The following is a 17,724-nucleotide window of genomic DNA, read 5'->3' as shown; positions in this document are numbered from 1 at the left end:
CCATCACGCGGACGCGGGAGCGGTCGAGGTTTCTGCCCAAACGCTCCAGGTCGGTGGGCATTTTGCTGAAGGTGGCGGAGCCGCTGCCGCAGGCGGTGGTGTACGTGTCGTACATGACGCCGCAGGCGGGGTGGCGCGTCGAGTACGAAGTGGGGCTCGACAGCCAGCAACAACTGGTGACGCTGCACTACAACGCCGTTGTGCGGTGCGGCACCGAGGAGTTCGACGACGTGGCGCTCACGTTCTCCTCCGCCATGCCACAGGCTAAGGCCGTTGTGCCGAAACTTGAGCCTTGGCGCATTGAGGCAACGCAGTCGGTTGAGGTGGGCGACGAAGCGGGCGACTCTGCGAACCACATGTCTCGTAATTGCGAGATCACAACGGGGAATGTGCCACATGTGAAGTCTGCGGCAGTGGAGGCAATGGGCGTGACGAACTTCACGATGCCGTCGCGGTACTCGTTTCGCCCCGACGGGAAGGAGCTGCGGGTGCCGCTCGCAGTGCTGCAGTGGAAGGCAGATGTTACCTACACGACGGTCCCATCGCTAGCGGAGTCCGCCTTCGCCACAGCAACGTGCACGAACGAAAGCGAGTACCTGCTGCTGCCGGGCACCGCAGCTGTCATGTTGGACAGTGACTTTGTTGCCAACGCGAAACTGGATTACACCGCGCCTGGTGAGAAGTTGCACGTGCACTTCGGCATCGATGGCACCGTTGAGGTGCAGCGGAAGCTGCTGCAGCGCCACACCACAACCGAGGAGGTCTCACTGTTCAACCGGGAGCCAAAGCAGCGCATCTTGTACTCATATGCCACAACTGTCACAAACAAAAAGCAGCATGAAGCCGTCACAGTGACTATGCAGGAGCGCATTCCGAAGTCAGATGAGCAGGAACTCCTCGTGCGCCTCCTTGAGCCCAAGGAATTTGCGGTTGAAGATACGGAACGGCGACGCAAGCTGGAAGTGGACGGCACGGTGGAGTTGCTGGTGCACCTGAAGCCCGGCGAGTCGGTGACGCTGCCCTTCTCCTTCGAGGTGGAGGCGCCAACGGGGGCACAAATTTTCGGCCTCTGAGGGGTGCCACTCCGAATAGCTACCGTGGCTTGCTTCAGGGAGGAACAAGGCTCGGCACGCCCCTTTGGGAGTGGGGATGGGGGGGGCGCACTCGTTGTGTTGGATTTCTTTTATTGTTTTAAGAGTATGGGGGTTCATTAGTCTGCAGCAACGCAGAATGCAGTGTGCAGGGTGGGTGTGCCTTTTGATTGTTGAACGTCGCGCAGCAGCATCCCGGCAGACCGCGGCAACGGTGAGAGCGCCAGCACTTGCGTATGCTAACGAAACAGTTCTGGGCGTCTAAGCCCCTTCTGCCCTTTTTTTCAGCCCCCTCTCTGAGGAGGTCCACACGGTGAGGCGCTTGGGGGCGGATACAGTGGCAGGCACACACAAAGACACCGTGGCTTGGCCATGGCCTCCTCTGCGGCGCGGCATTGTGGTTGGCGCTGCAGTTGCTGAGCGGTGGTGGGTTGGCTGGCCTGCGTGGCTGGCGGGGCCGCGACAGCTGGTGTGGTGCCGCCCACTTATCATGTTCATCACCCGTGTGGAGCCTCGAGCAGCGAGGCAGGCGTGTGTGGACGGACGCTGTGGCGTTCGCACCGTTGGTTGCCGTGTCAGAACTGTGATCCCGCCATCATTGCAGCCCGAATTCGCGTTCCTTTTTTTTCAACGTGAGTGTGTGTTTGTGGTGCTGCCACCACCTCGCGGCATGAGGCGCACGCAGGCGTCTGCTTGAAATGGGCGCCGCTGTTGGTAAGCTGGTGTAGAGNGGAGGGGGGGGGGGCGTAGAGCATGTGTGGTATATTTGTCCGAGTAGTGGCGGCGCCGGCACCACGTCTGTGTGTGTGTGTGTGTGGGTGTGCGCACCGACACCGACACTCTGTCACTTTTATTGCCGCCCTCGCCCATGAGGGAGGCCGGCATTTTGCTTCAAACCGCATTCTTCCCCCCTCCCCCCAGTGTGGCACCTCTCACGGGGTCTGCCACAAGATCCAACGGTTGATGTGCACATTTCATACACCACTCTCATCTGCTGTGCGAGCCCCGCCAAGTGTCTTCGCTCTTTCTTGCCTTTTTTTTTTTTTTGCTGCACCAAGTCGCACGTGCTCCGGGGGCTAAATCCGCAATATATAACCCCCACACAAGGCGTCATGGACAACTGTGGAGTCATTCCTCAGGAGAGCCTCGCCGCAATGGATCCCTCCATAGTGGCCTCATGTGGAGGCTCTGGGTGCTTGGCAACACTTCGGACGGCTCCGCTGAGCAGGGCGCGGCACACAAACACACACACACACACCAATCATTCAAGGGGAAAAATGCTCATGATGGATGACCTGGATATCATTTTTTTCCGTTTGTAAAACTGAATCGGATACGTCTCCTTGGTTGCACCTGGAGTGTTGATTTGCAAATGTTTGCCAATTTGATGACGCTGCAGGAGTTCCAGCTGAAGGACGGTCTCCGGCCGGCCAACGCCGACGCCGTGTGTAGATCGCCCATGCTGAGGAAGGTGGCAATAAACAATGTGTTCATAAGAGACAGGAGCGCACTTGACATTGAACGCATAAATGCATTGGGAGAAGTGGCTGTTGTGGTGTGACGGCGTGCGTGGGTGTGGGCCGCCTTCCACTTCTGTGTGTGCTGGATTGGCGGAACGCGGAAGTCACTATTAATGATATGAGAGGCCTTGGCAATAATCCCAGCCTTGTGAGAGGGTCAGCCTTGAGGGCTGTACGAACCTAACGGATGTGCCACATGTGCTCTCTATCCAGAGGCTTGAAGAGGTGAGTCTTGNGTCAGCCTTGAGGGCTGTACGAACCTAACGGATGTGCCACATGTGCTCTCTATCCAGAGGCTTGAAGAGGTGAGTCTTGCCGGGTGTAGGGGACCGAAGAATGTCGGTGCTCGTGGCAAGCTGCGTGTGTGTTAGTTGCACCCTACTGGGGTCTATTCAGACACAGAACGTGGAAGCTTCAATTATCATGTTGATGCTATTGGGTGGGCTGCACTTTTGGGCGGAGCTCCACCCCGCATTGCGAGTCATCCCTGGGTACAGGAGCCATGGATCCTTTTTCTTTTCCCTATGCCCCGATGAGGAATGCATTTTCTCATATTGCTCCCTTTGGAGTATGTGTGTGTGTGTGTGTGTGTGTGTGTCTGCACAGGTTCAAATGATCGGCAGAGCGCTAGTCTCCGCGTTGATTACGTTTCCAAGAGTTATTGGAGAGGGCATGCGTAAGTAGGATGAGGAGCAATGCCATGCTCTCTCATGGTTTCATTGATTTCATCTTGATGTATCATCATTTTTGTTGTTGATGGATCACATGAATGAGGACTGAGAACGTTGAGTTCTTTCTTTTGTTATTTGTTTCCGTCCTCCCATCGCCCTCTTCCCGCCTTGCGGAGGTCTGTTGGATGGGGGACCGCCACGAATGCTGTTTCGTGAGTCCGTGCTTGGTGTCTGGGTTGCGGGCCTCCATGGACGGGTCCACTCCCTCCAGCACCGGGGCTTGATTGTATTCACAAGAACGAGAAAGTGGTGCACGTTTTTTATTGCATCCTTATCGTCTGTTTCCTCCTGGGGTTTGAAGGCGGAGCGGCTGGGCCATCGGCACCGCGCATGTACTGGAGGGAGATGTGCGACGCGGTGCCGATGGGAAAGATGCCTTTGTTCCGTAGGGGTTGTGCTATGTGGTGGTGGTGGTGGTGGTGGTTGGATGTGGGAGTTTCTTCTGTGCGGGCGTCATGAAGCCAGAGGACAATTAAAAACAGGGGCATACATTTTTTTAGGGGGGTGGCCTTTTTTCGCGTGGAGTCTGCGGCCTTCTTTTTTTTTTTACTGTGGAAGGTGAATACGAATCGGAGGAACAGCTCCACTGTCTTTTTTGTCGTTAANCGGGTGGAGGCTGCGGCCTTCTTTTTTTTTTTACTGTGGAAGGTGAATACGAATCGGAGGAACAGCTCCACTGTCTTTTTTGTCGTTAATCATTGTCGCTGTGGCGAGGCAGCGCCCGTGGCCTGGGCGCTGGGGCTCCGCTTGAGAGACACAGACCACACCAGTGCCGGGTCGCCTGGTGGAGCTTCGCCCCTGAAGGGGTGCATGGTGGGACTTGCGTTGTCTTCTGCCGCTGCTGCTTCGCACCTAGCGTCTATTCTATCTATATATTTATCTCTCCCTCACTTATATATATATATATAAGACAGCGCCTGTGGGAAAAGCGCTGCAGGGTCAAGTGAGGAGAAACGAAGGTTGCATAGATCAACACCAAAGAGGAGTTATCGATAGACGACAGGGCCTGGGCAGACAGCAATCAAACGAGAGGCCCACACAAGGTGAATACATGGACCTTTCTACGGCACCCCACTGCGGCATCGACCCAGGCGACGTGCAGGCGCAAGTGGAAGAATTGTACGCCCATATCCTCGCCTGTGTCGATGTGAGTCTTGACAATGATGAGGACAATGATCACGACGGGGCTGCTTTTGCCTCTAAAACTGTTGCTGTTGCGGGGTCAAAGCAGAAACGGCGTCATGTCCATCAATCACCACAGTCCCCTGTTGCAGGCTGCCCGTGCTGTGGGCGCGATGGGATTGCAGAGGCCTCTGCCAGCACCACCACAGCTGATCGTGCCACCTTTTCGAGTAGCCCTGCTCAAGCTTGTTGCTGCCACTGTCACTGTTCCCAGCAGCAGGAGCGGCATTCGACACATATTACGGATGCGCGGAGTGATCAGCGCGCGGCCATGCCAGAAGCACTGTTTCAATCAGCTGCGCGTGCCTTGTCGCATCGCACAGGCGGTGTTTCCGCGGCGATGCAACGTCCACCACCGTCAACATTCGGTAGTGGTCGCAAGGGTATGTCAGAGCCAGTGAAGAAGACCACCATACCTGGGCCGGGATCGTACTTCTGTAGCGCTGCCGACAACAGCGTGCGCCACACCCTTAGTAGTCGTAATATGAGTGCTCATTCTGGTCGGCATGGCGCAACGGCGGCCACCCGCACTGCCGCGGACGAGGCCAAGTCGTTAAAGCGTCAGTTCGCGCTGCTGTGTCAGTGTTACTGGAAGCAATTCCCGGAGTTGGAGACCCCCACAAATCCTGCAGCGCATGCAACGAATTGTCCCTGCCAGTCCATCCGCGCGGCCTCGCCGCGGAGTGAGAGTAGCCGAAGTGATAGTAGTGGTGGAAAAAGCAACAGCAGCAAGGCTTCAATGTGTGATGGCAAAAAGAGCCGTTGGCGAGCGCGTTCCAACACCCATGTGTCGCCACCACGCCTTGGGGTGCGCCGCGGGAATGAGAGAGGTGCGGTTTTTGGCACTTCACCTCGGCGAACGATCTTCGCGGGAGCATCGCGTGACAATGCTGATAACGATCAAGCTGTCAAGTCTGATAAGAAGCGACAGGAGAAGCGTGGCGCACACGCCGAAGACGCCAGCAATGGCGCTCCACGAGGTGTGGCGGAAGATCCCAATGTAGCACGGAACAAAACACCCTCCCGTGGGCGGCGACCTACAGGAGTAGCGACACCACCTGGTCCTGGTGCCTACAATGTGGCCAGCGCCTTTGACGCGACCGCAAAGAAAGGTACGGCGAGGGGTGTGTCGATCGGACGTGCTGCGCGGCAGCTGCACACGCTGACGGACGCCCCTGGACCTGGAACGTACAGTACCGAGACAAAGGTGGCCACAGACGTGCAGCCAAAGAAAAAATACTTTCTTACGACAAGCCCCCGCGCGTTGCAGCTGGTTGCCGCGAAGGAGGATAAGGATCGGCCTGGGCCAGGTGAGTACCGTACGGAAACGTCGATGCGCACAGACGCGCGGCACAAAAACGCCCCTTCATTTTCCTTCGGCCGTGCCAAGCTGCCAGAGTGTGCCAAGGCGCTCTTCACTCCCGCAGAGAATGCAGACGAGGTGCCGGGACCTGGCACATACGATATTTCTACCGCAATGCCCGATAGCAGTGCGGCTGCGGGTGGAAAAAGAGGGGCAATCATTACAACCGCAAGTCGCGGTGACAATATGTGGCGTGGTGTGCCATTCCAGCCGGATGACGTGCCAGGTCCAGGGACCTACACGCTCACAGAGGAGAAGAAAGGGCCTGCCTACTCGCTGCGTCTGCGGCCTATTGAACGCGTTGAGCCGACGCCAGGCCCCGGGCATTACGTGTTGCCAAAGGAGATGAGTGGACAGCAGTGGACAATGTCCTCGCGGTGGTCATCGCCACCCAAGCAAGAGCCAACGCCAGGTCCGGGTGATTATTCTGTCCCTATCTACGATCTGCGGCGAGCGCACTCCACTGCGCCTCTGTTTACCACCGCGCCGCGCCTGTTGCATGAGGCGGCGGATCAGGCAGCGCTTATTCCAGGTCCGGGCGCATACGACACAAATAACCCAGCCGACTTGACGCGAACGGTTGTGATGGGAACAGCACAGCGCACGCTCCTGTTCGAGGGCTCGAGTGAAAGGGTGCCAGGGCCAGGTTCCTATGTCGTACAGTACACCGGTCAGGAGCGACGCGTGGCGGCGCCACTGCTTGGGGTCACGGCACCACGGTTCGACAAGGATGACCTTGGCGCGTCCACCGGCCCGGCGCTTGGTCCAGGCTACTACGATATGGACGCTCAACTCACATTGGCAAACCGGCGTAGCGCTGTTGTGGGTAGTGCGCCCCGCCCATTGCTTTTTGATGCGCATGCTGCTGCAACGGATGCTGGTCCAGGCGCGTATGACATTGCGGTACCAAGGGATGGGCCATCCTTCTCAATACGGCACCGACCGGTGGATACCACCACACCGGAAAAGCTGATGCCTGGTCCCGGGCTGTACGACCCATACGATTCGCCCGTCGGCCCTAGCGCAGTGATGGGCAGCGCGGTGCGGTTCCAGCCCAGTGACAAGGAAAAAGCGCGTGGTGAGATCCCTGGGCCTGGCGCCTACACGGATGTGGCCCATTTGAGTGGGTCACCGGCTGCGGTGTTCGGTACAAGCCCCCGTCTTATACACCCCGAAGATGCTACAGGTGGTTGTAACAGCGGAAATGGTCTTGGGCCTGGTAGCTACGACCCACAGTTGGCCACGGGCAACGTGGCAGGGGCTGCGTGGAGCATCGGTCCTCGGTTTGCGGAAGATGGGCGAAGTGAGGCGCCTGGTCCTGGTGCGTACGAGATTTCATCACATTCTCCGACTCGAGACGTGTTTTTTGGAACGGCAGGTGATAGGTCCGACTGGCTTCTTCCAACAGACGCCGCAACACTTCCTGGTCCTGGGTCCTATCTCCCACAAAACCTGCAAGAACGAGTCTCTCCGGCTGTGGTGTTGGGATCTTCCCCGCGGCACTTGCCTTTACCGGAAGAACGAGAAACTCTCATGAGGGTTAATATTGGCCCAGGCACATACGATGTTGCTTATCCATCCTCTCATGTGTTTCACGCCACAGTTGGAAGCGCGGGGGTGGGGCGACCGGAGGAGAAACGTATAGACTTGACTCCTGGTCCAGGGCAGTACACTCCTGCAGGCCCCCATGTCCCCCAGCCACGATCTGTCGTGTTCGGCACAGCCTCACGCATGCCACTCCAGCTTGAAGACTATGAAGCGCCAGGCCCAGGCGCGTATGCACGAACAGATGTAGCTGCAGCCACTGGATTACCCGCTGGGCCTGTCACCTTCCCGAGTGCCCCACGGTTCAACAACGCGGGGGGAATAGCCACTGACGGGAACAATGGCAGCAGCGGTACACCAGGACCTGGCGCCTATGCAGTGGAAAAGCAAGGTGAACGCACGATAGGTGGTGGCGGCGGAGGAGGAGCTGTTATCGGTACAGGACCGCGTGTCCTCGGCCATGAGGATCGGAAACGGGCACTACTACCAGGTCCTGGACAGTACCAGCCGTTTAGCAATCTGACGGTGGCAAGTGCCCCTGCATATCCGTTTGGAACTGGTCCTCGCATGATGCTCAACGGCGACAGCGGCGGCGACCACAATGGCGACGTGCCTGGGCCAGGAACGTATGATGTCATTGTTCCTACCTTCACTGCGCCCACAACTCGATTTGGGACTGAGGCTCGTTCAATGGGACCTCTGGTTCTGGCAGAGCTTCCCGGACCTGGCGCATATGACACAACAGAGGCAACAGTTGCCCTCGGACCTGCTTATCGATTCCCCACCGCACCTCGAGAGTTGCACGCTGCTATAAGCGAAACACCTGGGCCTGGACAGTATGACGGTAACAACACCGAAGTTGGCGCATGGCGTCGTGTGGATGCACCATCTTTCCCGACTGGTCCGCGTTTTTTCATGGCGAATGACAACAGCCTACTCCCTGGGCCTGGCCAATACACACCCCACCACCCTCAATGGGTTGCCTCGCAGGTGCACTTTTTTCCAACGGGTGGAAGGGATCCTCCTAGCAAGGACGATGAGTTGCCTGGCCCAGGTACATACAACCCAAAACAGCTATCGCCTTCACCCGCCGCCCCCGTTTTTGGCACTGAACCGCGTCGTATGGTAGCAACTACTGGCGATCCCAGCAGCAGTACCACACATCCTGGTCCAGGGTACTATAGCCCAGCACTACCCCTGGAGGGTCCTTCCATTCGCTTTGGCACAGCCGAGAGAGGTATAGTGTATGAGGGCAACGACAATGAAGACACACCCGGACCTGGTACCTACGATGTAGCTAGAAAGACGAATGAGGGGCCAGCGTTTTCCATGCATCGCACTGCACCACGAGGGCCGACACTGGTAGAAGTGGAGAAGTCCCAACTACCTGGTCCTGGGGCGTATATGATACCACCAGCGTTTCCTGCGACAGACGGTGCAGGAGCAGCTGTTTCATTTCTCAAGGAAGTACGCTTTCAGGTTCCTGCTTCCGCACAACAGGAGGCGCCAGGTCCAGGATTCTACAATCCCCAGTCACCCGAGTCGGCAGCAGGCCCTATCATTGGCCGTGCACCGCGCCTAGCAGAGGTGGGGTTTGCCGCGGGTAGTGCAGAAATGCCAGGACCCGGACACTACGAGGTGGGTGGTGGGAACCCCATTACCACCAACACCGTGGATGGTGGTGTGGCGATGCGTTTCACGTCCGCGCGCTTTACCGAGGGTGGTGAGGCCACGGCACCCGATGCACCAGGCCCAGCGTCATACAATCCCGTGGATACTCGTGGTATGGCACCCGCGGCGTCTTTTCCTCAAGCTTCGCGTTTTGTGGTTGCGGAGTTGCCCAACGGGGTAGGCCACCCTGGTCCGGGCGAGTATAGTATCCCCTCCGTGTGGCATCAATCCGCGGCCACAGGTTACTCTTTTGGCACCAGCACACGGGCGCAACTTGGCGATGCCGCGCAACAGGACATGCCTGGTCCAGGCAGCTACGATGCGGATCGATACGCAGCACGGTTCCTGGCAGGTCCTGCATTCACACTGCAGGGGAGACCGACTTACGGTGATGAACGCACAGCGGCCGATTACCCTGGACCTGGAGCATACTGTCCTAGACCCGTGGAAACGGCACGCGCAACATCCTTTGGTGTGCCACCAACTGTAGACCCTGAGGCGGTGTTTGCTGCTCGCGTAAATGCCACTCCTGGACCGACAGCGTACGACATTCCTACAACCCTCAGCCGACAGGCGGTCACAATTGGCACGGCCGACCGAACCGAGAAGCAAACAGAGGATCTTCCTGGGCCTGGTGCGTATCTGACCGGCGGTCCAGTGGTGTTGCCGAGTCAACCTGCATTTAGTTTTGGTTATGCTTCTCGGCCTGACATTGCCCCCCGCTCGCAGTACGATGCGCCTGGGCCTGGTGAGTATCATCACCCAATAGATCCGAAGCCATCCGTGCCGGTATTCACATTCGCAGGCGCGGAACGGTTCGGCGAGGGGGGGACTTTTAATGGTATCGGGCCTGGGCAGTATTACCACTCCGGCCCATTGGAAGCACAAGATGGTCCCGCCTTCAGCTTCCCGATAGCGCAACGGAATGCAACGACGGCAACTGGGTCAACGATGGCAGGAGTAGCGACAGCAAGTGGCGCTGGTCCAGGGGCGTACTATCACCCACATCACTGGGAGTTGACAGGGCGTGGCCCCTCATTTCCCACTACAATGGGTCACTATCCCCCAAGACCTGGTGCTGATACGCCTGGACCTGGAGCATATCATGTGGAACCGCGTGCAAGCGCACCGGGTACGACAGCAGCAGCTGTGGCAGCTGACTTTAGGACGGAGCGGCAGTCTCTGCAGCGGGTACCGGCGCAGACGGTGACAGAGTGACTGCTTCCCTCATAGACAAAATTATAGACGCTAATGCGCAAGGAGAGAGAGGAAGTTTCTGTGTGTCTGTGTGTGTGTGGGGGAGGAAGAGGGGCACCAGACAAAAAGAGACTGTGTGTCGCTGCTTTTTTTTTAAAGATGCGTTGAATTTTTTTTCAGTGCTCGCATTTGTGCACTTGATGAGCACAACTCCACTGAAGCTATTTCATCAGAGTGAGAATGCGCATTGGAATTCTCCGATAGGTACGTTGCGTCAACTACTGCTTCTCTGCGTTGTTGTTTCGGCTAGTTAGTGAGTCGTCACATCGTTGTCCTCTAGTAGGGGCAGGGTGGGGTGGTGGCGGTAGTGCTGCCGGGTTTTCCCTCCGACAAATGCAGCAGCATCATCATCAACAACAACAACAACAGCCGCCCGCTGCGGTGGCACCTGCACCCCACGGGGCGCAGGGAAAGGCACTTCATATACCGTACTCCTCTCAGATTAAGTTACCAGGTGGGAACATCCCGCGCCACCTACAGGGTCTACAACAGCAGCCGAGAACTCCATCTATGTCATTGATGGGTGCGCACCCTTCTGGGAACGAAATGAACGCGAGCGGCACCAGTATCGCCTCTGGGCGTCCGCAAGGAAATGCCCCTATGTCGCCGCCAGCGCAAATGATGGGAAAGAAAGTGCTGGTGCCACCTCCCGCTGGGGTAGCGGGTGGTGGTGGTAATATGCATGCAGTAGCTGTGGGTCCGGGCGTGAATCGCCTCCATACTCCAATGGCTGGGCAAACAATGGGGGTGAGTGCAACGAGGATGATGGGAAATTCCATCGGCCATCCAGGCGCTGATCCACACGCCTCTGCCACGCCGTCCTCGAGGGCGGCACTCGTAAGACTTGTGAATGTGCCCGATGATATTGGCGGCATGGCTCATGGTGGGAGAAAGGCATCCGGCACCCTTTCCAGTGTTAGTGTTTCGGGGTCTCGCGTTTCGTCGCCACGTCCTGCAGACCAGCAACGAGCCATGCGGCCAGTTGGCGCCCCGCCTCTCCCACAGCAGCAGGTCGCCGAAGCCGCAGCGTGCTCCACTCCTCGCCCGTCTGGTGCAGCCGCACCGGTAGGCGCGAATAACGATGGGCTCCGCAGTGGTGTGAAGGAAGGGGCGTTAGATATCACGGGGGCTGGTGGCAACAAAGGCAGGGGGGGGATTGTGCGGCCCCCTCCCAAACCCAGATACGCCAAGGGTGGCGTCAACCCACCACCACCACCACAACAACAACAGCAGCAACAGCGCTCGGTAGGCATAGAATCAACGATGGTCCAGCCCATGGTAGAAGATGTGCCGGGGCGCGCCAGGACGACACAACCGTCTACTCAAAGGGGCTCACTGAATCAAGAGCAGCTCCTACAGCAACAGCAGAATGCGCCCTTGGCCCACGCTTCCCAGCAGCAACAACAGCGCCACCAACTACATCAACAACAACAACAACAACAGCTACATCAACATCATCAGCATCAACAACAGCACTTGCGTCATCATCATCAGCATCATCATCAGCAGCAGCTGCTGCAGCATCGGGTACAACAGCAACCCTCTGCGTCGCCGTCAAGAGAGGCCATTTTTAACGCTAGCCAAGACAGCAATCAGTTGAACAGGGCCTCCGCCCCGCCACCAGCAGCATCCATCGGAGCAAAAGCGCCAGCAGCTCCAATGACCCGGCAAATGACAGCTAGCAGTGGGGCTGGCAGTCTGCTGGTGTCACCCACGGTACGCCTGCGTGAAAATGTGGGAGAGGCTGGCATAGCTCCATCATCCGAAGTAGTGGTTACCAAAGAAGGCGAAGAAAGTCGTCGTCAATCATTGCAGACGCAGCGCGTGTTGAGGTTTCCCTCCCTGGTCGTTGATAGTGACGAGGACTCCAGTGAAATCGTTGATGTGGGGAGACCACAGATTCAAGAGCAAGAACCACCAAAATTGCAAGAAACAGGATCGCTGTCATCTGTGAGTCTCACTCTGGAAGACACGCCAGAGCGGCAGAAGCCTCGCAGTCCCTCTTCGTCCCCTGGTGCGCTGTCCCCTCCTTCCGCCTCGCCGCCACCACCAGCGAAGGTAGATACGCCGCAGCAGGACGACGAGGCCGAGGCGGATACGGCAAGCACACGGCTGCACGCCACTTCCGATCGTGGTGTGCTGTCACCCGGTGTACAACAACAAAAGAAGCAGAAGCAGAAGCCACCATCGCTAGCACTGCCAGTGTCACTGTCCGCCACTACTAGAGAAGACGTGCCCCCATCGAGCAGGCAGCACGCAACGACACCGCTGCGAAGGCGGGGGAACCAGGCAGGCCTCGCAACGACGGTCAGTGGCGCCGACAGCGTTGAAGCAGCGAAGGGCAAAGGAGGGGAGGCAGCACCGCGGCAGGTGTCGTCGACGCCGCTCTTAAGCTCCGCGTCATGTGTGACGCTCACGAATACGCAGTGTCCAGTCGTAGAAAAAAAAGGACTGGCAACGGCACCTCCTGCGGCCGCGGCCGTGGCGAATGATTCGCCGCCGTTACATCTCACGAAGAAGCACGGAGACGCCAAAAAGTCTCAGCAGCAGCGGCACGATAGGCGCCGCCATCACTCGCCGGGGTCGCCACGCCGGTCTCCATCCGCCTGCTCCACTGAGAGTGTGACGACATCGCAGCGGCGACATGGCGACAGCCAGCGAGCGGCGAGCACGTCAGAGTCGTCTCTATCCGCCGTTCCTTCCCCGTCTCCCTCGCCGGAATTGCGGGGCGACGCACTGAGGAAGCGACGATCTCACCGCCATCGCCATCACCATAATCATCATCACGAGACATCGCCCCGGCGCAAGTCCTCTCTGCGCGGTTCCCCTGAGAGGCCCCCGGTGAAGAGCAAGAGCAAGATGGGGCTTACGCCTGAGAGGGACAACAAAGTCACCAATGGTGGTGTGTCGCCGCGCCGCGGTTCTGGTGCCGTCAGTCCGCTCCGATTGCCTGATTGGCAGCACGATGAGCACCGCGGAAGTAGAGACAGTAGAAGTGGCACTGGCAGCAGCAGCAGCAGCGGTAGTAGCAGTAGCAGCAAGTTGGGCGATAAGGCACGTAAACGTCGGGGGCCGCGCCACTCTACCTTGCACTCATCTAATTCCTTTATTTTCCACACAAAAGATGTGTATCAGCTGTACCAAGAGCTTAAACGGCATCAACGCCAGATGCAACTAGATCGTTTCTCGCGTTGGCGGAAGCGTGATGTGTCGCCGCCACCGCGCCCTTCGCCTCATTCCCACGATAGAGGAGATGTACGCAAGCTGCAGGATCGGGAGCGCTCTCCCCGACCGTGGCGGCACACCTCTCTCCACCCCGGTCCAGCGCCTCCTGCATCACCGCTGCGACGGCCGCTTGGCTATATTGACCTCGGAGGTGGCAATTACCGCTCTGTAGAACGAAGCCGATATGTCGGTGACCTTGACTTGAATGAGCCTTTTACTACGGCCTCACACCACGCTTCACGTCACTCCTCACCTCTGTCGAACTTGGCGTTGCGTCATCTTTGTGGCTCACCATATCCATCACCACGGTGGAGGCAGCAGCAGCAGCAGCAGCAGCCCGAGCCTGACGCCTCGATTGTTCACCCCTATGAAGTAGTGTCGTTCTTGCAGCCGTGCAAGGACATGGCGCCCAACGGAGACCGTCACGGTAACAACCATAATATGGCCCGGAATGGCGGCCGTGGCAATGACAAAAAATCGCCTGTTGTTAGACCTTCCACTGTCTCCAACGGGGATAGATTAACTCCAACTAGACGACACTGCAAACCAACATCAGCTGGTGCACAACTGGCTTATTCCCCTTCTGGTGGGAATGGTGAGTCAGCACAGCGTCATCAGCAACCGAACCGAAGACGCCACTCATCGGTACCACCACCACAGCAGCAATGGAAGCGCAACGAGGAGGCGCCAGCTAGAACCACTTCGCCCTACCTCGTGGATAAGAGTCCGACTGCGCAAATTGTCCGACGCTCCTGCAGCGAGAGTGCTGTTGCTGATGGACACACCCACACTACAGTGCTGAATACTGCCGCGTCCCCCACAGCCTTGTGGGTGGACGACGTTATGGTGGCTGTGCACGGTGCACGGCATGCAAGTAGCGCGGTTGCGGCGACGTGCGATCACATCGGCCACGCCCCCATTCCCATCCCCGTTGTGGATCTGCGTACAGACTTCAAACCGCGCATAGAAACTCAACCGGTATCGCAAGAACTGTTTGGCGTGCCAAAGAGCCGCGTGCGATGCGGCGTGAACTACGCTGTGGCCACCAAACACGTAAACAGCAACAACGCTGCAGCAGCAGCAGCAACATGGATGGGGTCACCCTCTCGTCAACGTCAGCACCCGAGATCATCACCTTCAACGCCATGGCGTAAGGCGGAGAGCGTGGATGATGTGGCAAATCGCTCTCCCATGCGGCGTGTCGTCGAGGTTCCACCATTCCCGCCGCTGAAAGTGTACTCATCCTTCGCCGTGAAGGATCCGGAGCGGCCATCCGCGTGGGCAGTGGGGCCGGAGCGCCGCGATTTGTTGGCAAACTCCCCCGCAGCGCGTCGCCGCATCATCAAGCCAGCATCCTCTGGTTGCGGGGATAGAAACGGTGGCGCGGCGCCTGTTGTTGTCGTGGAGGAAGTGCGGCTGGATGAGCAGCAGCGACCGTATGTGCTCATACGCGAAGTGCCTTGCGGTGCAGCGGCGGTGGCGGCGCAGAAGACATCGGTCGATCGGCTCTCACAGCCGCGGCCTGTGTTTGTGCGGCGCGACGAGGATGAAAGGGGGATGGTGGGTGCAAAGATATGTTAATAGGGCACTGTGTAACGGATTTACGCATCAACTTGATTCTTTTTTTTGTTGTTGTTGTCGTTGTCGTTGCATCCTTGTTTGTCATCCTTCGCCAAGCGCCTTTTGGCTTGAGTCTTAACTGACCGGGTTTACATTGTGGTCGTTGTGGTTACTGCTTCGCAATGGCCAGACATGCGAAAAAGGGGGGCTGAAGGGGCACGAAAAAAAAAAAAATGGAAACAACCCAAGAAAAGAAAAGGTGTATAAGCGATATATGTGGAAAGGGTGTCTTTTGGGGTTCATTCTCCTTTGCAGTCTTAACATGTGCGCCTCTCTGCGCGTGTGTATGTGCATGTGTATTTGTATTTGCGCGTGTGTGTGTGTGTCTCTCTGTGTGTGATTGGCTTTGTATGTACGCATGTGTCTGTCTGTGTGTGTGTGTGTGTGTGTGTCTTCGCTCCCAGCTGTCTCATTCTCACACGTCACGCACTCTTCCTGTGCTCTCTCTCTTTCTCTCTGTCTGTCTGTCTGTCTCTGTGTCTCTCTCCTCAACCCTAGCCACAGGTGGGATTGCTGTTATTTTCCGTATCTTTGTCTGAAGAATGAAGGCGGCGCGACGCCAATCCGGCAGGGCGATGAGAACGGAAACAGGTCCTGGTGCAGCTGCGGGTGGAGATGCATCACTCGAGGCGGAGTTGAATGCATTGGCGATGAGGCGGGAGGAGTTGGTGAGCGAGATCAGAGCCCTCCACGACGAGCTGTCGCAAGGACGTGAGGCCGCATCGAGGCAGAATGATACATTTGGTAATGTGCTAAACGTGGAAAGCAGCGGTCTGATCGAGGATGCGGATGGCCCCAGAATTGCTCAGCTTGTTCTGCTGGGCCAGAACTGCGCGACGCAGAGGCTCGTGCTCTCTCTGCCCAAGCTGGAGGAGATCGTCCTGGTGAACTGCTGCGGCACCTTCGACTTTGATTGGCTCTTGAAAGTGGATCAGCTGCATCGGCTGAGCATTAAGAGACACAATTCGGTGAAGAACCTGCATCTCGTTGAGAAGCTCAGACACCTTCACACGCTCCAGCTGGATGGTGTGAAGGTGTCTGACGTGGACATTCAGTCGATCTCAGCCATACCTGATCTTGGTGTGCTCAGTCTGAAAGGCTCCATCGCCCTCACAGACGTGAGCCCGCTGGGACGGTGTGTTATGCTGCATGAGCTGAACCTTTCCGGATGCACCAATTTGAAGAATTTTGGCAATATCTTCAGCCTGCAGCACCTGGTAAAACTGCACCTGAACAACGCCGGTGCCAATGTGAGTGCTGAAGCCATTCTGCAGCTCAGTATGAACGCTTTTCTCGAGGATTTGGTTATTGAGAACTGTCCAGCGATCACTGACGTTGGTCCTTTGGCCGAAAACACGAGACTGAAGAAGTTAAACTTATCTGGGTGCAACAACCTGACGACGTTGGGCCGCCTTGCCGAGTCATCTATGCTGCGTGAGCTGTCTCTGCGACGCAGTGCTGTGACTGATGAGACTATACAGCAGCTCGGCCAAAACCGCTTCCTGAAGGTGTTGCACCTTGATAACTGTGTCTTCATCACTGACTTCACACCGCTCACCTTTATTGCGTCCCTGGAGGAACTCAGCCTGTGCGAGTGCACCCGTGCGAAGGCACAGGGCCCATTTCCGTCGTTGCCTGAGCTGCGAACGCTACTACTGAGATCCACCGCCGTGAACGATGAATGTATAATTGAGCTGGGAAAAAGTCCCCTTGTTGAGGTGGATCTGCGCTGTTGTGGAGAACTTTCTCGGGCAACCGTCGAGGTGCTGACAAGTCTCCCCACGCTTGAGGTCTTTCTAACGGATGCCTTACCCGAGGGGGTGTCTTTTGGAGAAGTTCCATCGATGCGAAGTCTCACCATTGGTGGTGGCCATGTGACGAATGCAATAGTGGAGGACATCATCAGTAAGGCTACCAAACTTCTTTCCGTACATCTCATGGAGTGCAAGCTTCTGACCGACATTACGGCACTGTCCAATGCTACAACCCTCACAGAGGTGAGACTTGTTGGTTGCAGGAGGCTCGAATCCATCCATTCCTTGGGGCAGCTGCCGCATCTACGCAAGCTTGTCCTTGGTGGTGGATTTGTAACAAATGAGCTGCTCAGTTCTATTGCTGCAAGTAATAAACTTACGACGCTGCATCTCGTGCGGTGCCCGAAGGTGGGTTCCGCGGGCCTCGTACGCACCTTTAGAGCACTTGAAACGCTTAAACTTGTGGACTGCGGAGCCTTCACAGCTTTTGGCAACCTCGTGTCGCTAGCTGCCCTTACTGAGCTTATTCTCTGCTGCATGCGTTTTGGGAAGGAGGAGGCGAAGGGATTGATGAGTGCGAAATTGCGTGTGCTTCACATTGAACAATGTGGTGTGATATGCGCCAGCTGGTTTGGCGTGCCAAATGACATGGAGGTGCGGGTGGTGGACTGTGCCGGGTTCAAAAGCGCAGCCTTGCCAGATGCGAAGACGGTTTTCTGTGTGGAGCGCACATGCAGGATGTAGGAGAGGGATGCTTTTTTTTTT

The 17,724-nt window shown here is 57.2% G+C and overlaps 5 protein-coding genes across 5 annotated transcripts; all 5 read left to right on the top strand.

Annotated features, from left to right (window-relative positions):
- Positions 1 to 113: 113 nt before the first annotated feature.
- Positions 114 to 1,073, top strand: DQ04_02901040 (hypothetical protein; the record flags this gene model as incomplete). Its single annotated transcript, XM_009312324.1, has 1 exon — positions 114 to 1,073. One exon carries the CDS (start codon positions 114 to 116, stop codon positions 1,071 to 1,073), a length of 960 nt encoding a protein of 319 aa, XP_009310599.1.
- A 1,874-nt stretch (positions 1,074 to 2,947) lies between these two features.
- Positions 2,948 to 3,295, top strand: DQ04_02901030 (hypothetical protein; the record flags this gene model as incomplete). Its single annotated transcript, XM_009312323.1, has 1 exon — positions 2,948 to 3,295. One exon carries the CDS (start codon positions 2,948 to 2,950, stop codon positions 3,293 to 3,295), a length of 348 nt encoding a protein of 115 aa, XP_009310598.1.
- A 1,098-nt stretch (positions 3,296 to 4,393) lies between these two features.
- Positions 4,394 to 10,321, top strand: DQ04_02901020 (hypothetical protein; the record flags this gene model as incomplete). Its single annotated transcript, XM_009312322.1, has 1 exon — positions 4,394 to 10,321. One exon carries the CDS (start codon positions 4,394 to 4,396, stop codon positions 10,319 to 10,321), a length of 5,928 nt encoding a protein of 1,975 aa, XP_009310597.1.
- Positions 10,322 to 10,693: 372 nt separating this feature from the next.
- DQ04_02901010 (hypothetical protein) lies at positions 10,694 to 15,166 on the top strand (the record flags this gene model as incomplete). Its single annotated transcript, XM_009312321.1, has 1 exon — positions 10,694 to 15,166. The coding sequence occupies one exon, from the start codon at positions 10,694 to 10,696 to the stop codon at positions 15,164 to 15,166; it is 4,473 nt and encodes a 1,490-aa protein (XP_009310596.1).
- A 581-nt stretch (positions 15,167 to 15,747) lies between these two features.
- On the top strand, positions 15,748 to 17,703 carry DQ04_02901000 (leucine-rich repeat protein (LRRP); the record flags this gene model as incomplete). Its single annotated transcript, XM_009312320.1, has 1 exon — positions 15,748 to 17,703. One exon carries the CDS (start codon positions 15,748 to 15,750, stop codon positions 17,701 to 17,703), a length of 1,956 nt encoding a protein of 651 aa, XP_009310595.1.
- Positions 17,704 to 17,724: the final 21 nt, after the last annotated feature.

This window comes from Trypanosoma grayi, assembly GCF_000691245.1.
Source record: "Trypanosoma grayi strain ANR4 Tgr_290_V1, whole genome shotgun sequence".
Classification (NCBI taxonomy): Eukaryota; Euglenozoa; class Kinetoplastea; order Trypanosomatida; family Trypanosomatidae; genus Trypanosoma; species Trypanosoma grayi.
The sequence above is the reverse complement of the archived record's forward strand: the minus strand, read 5'-3'. Positions and strand labels throughout refer to the sequence as shown.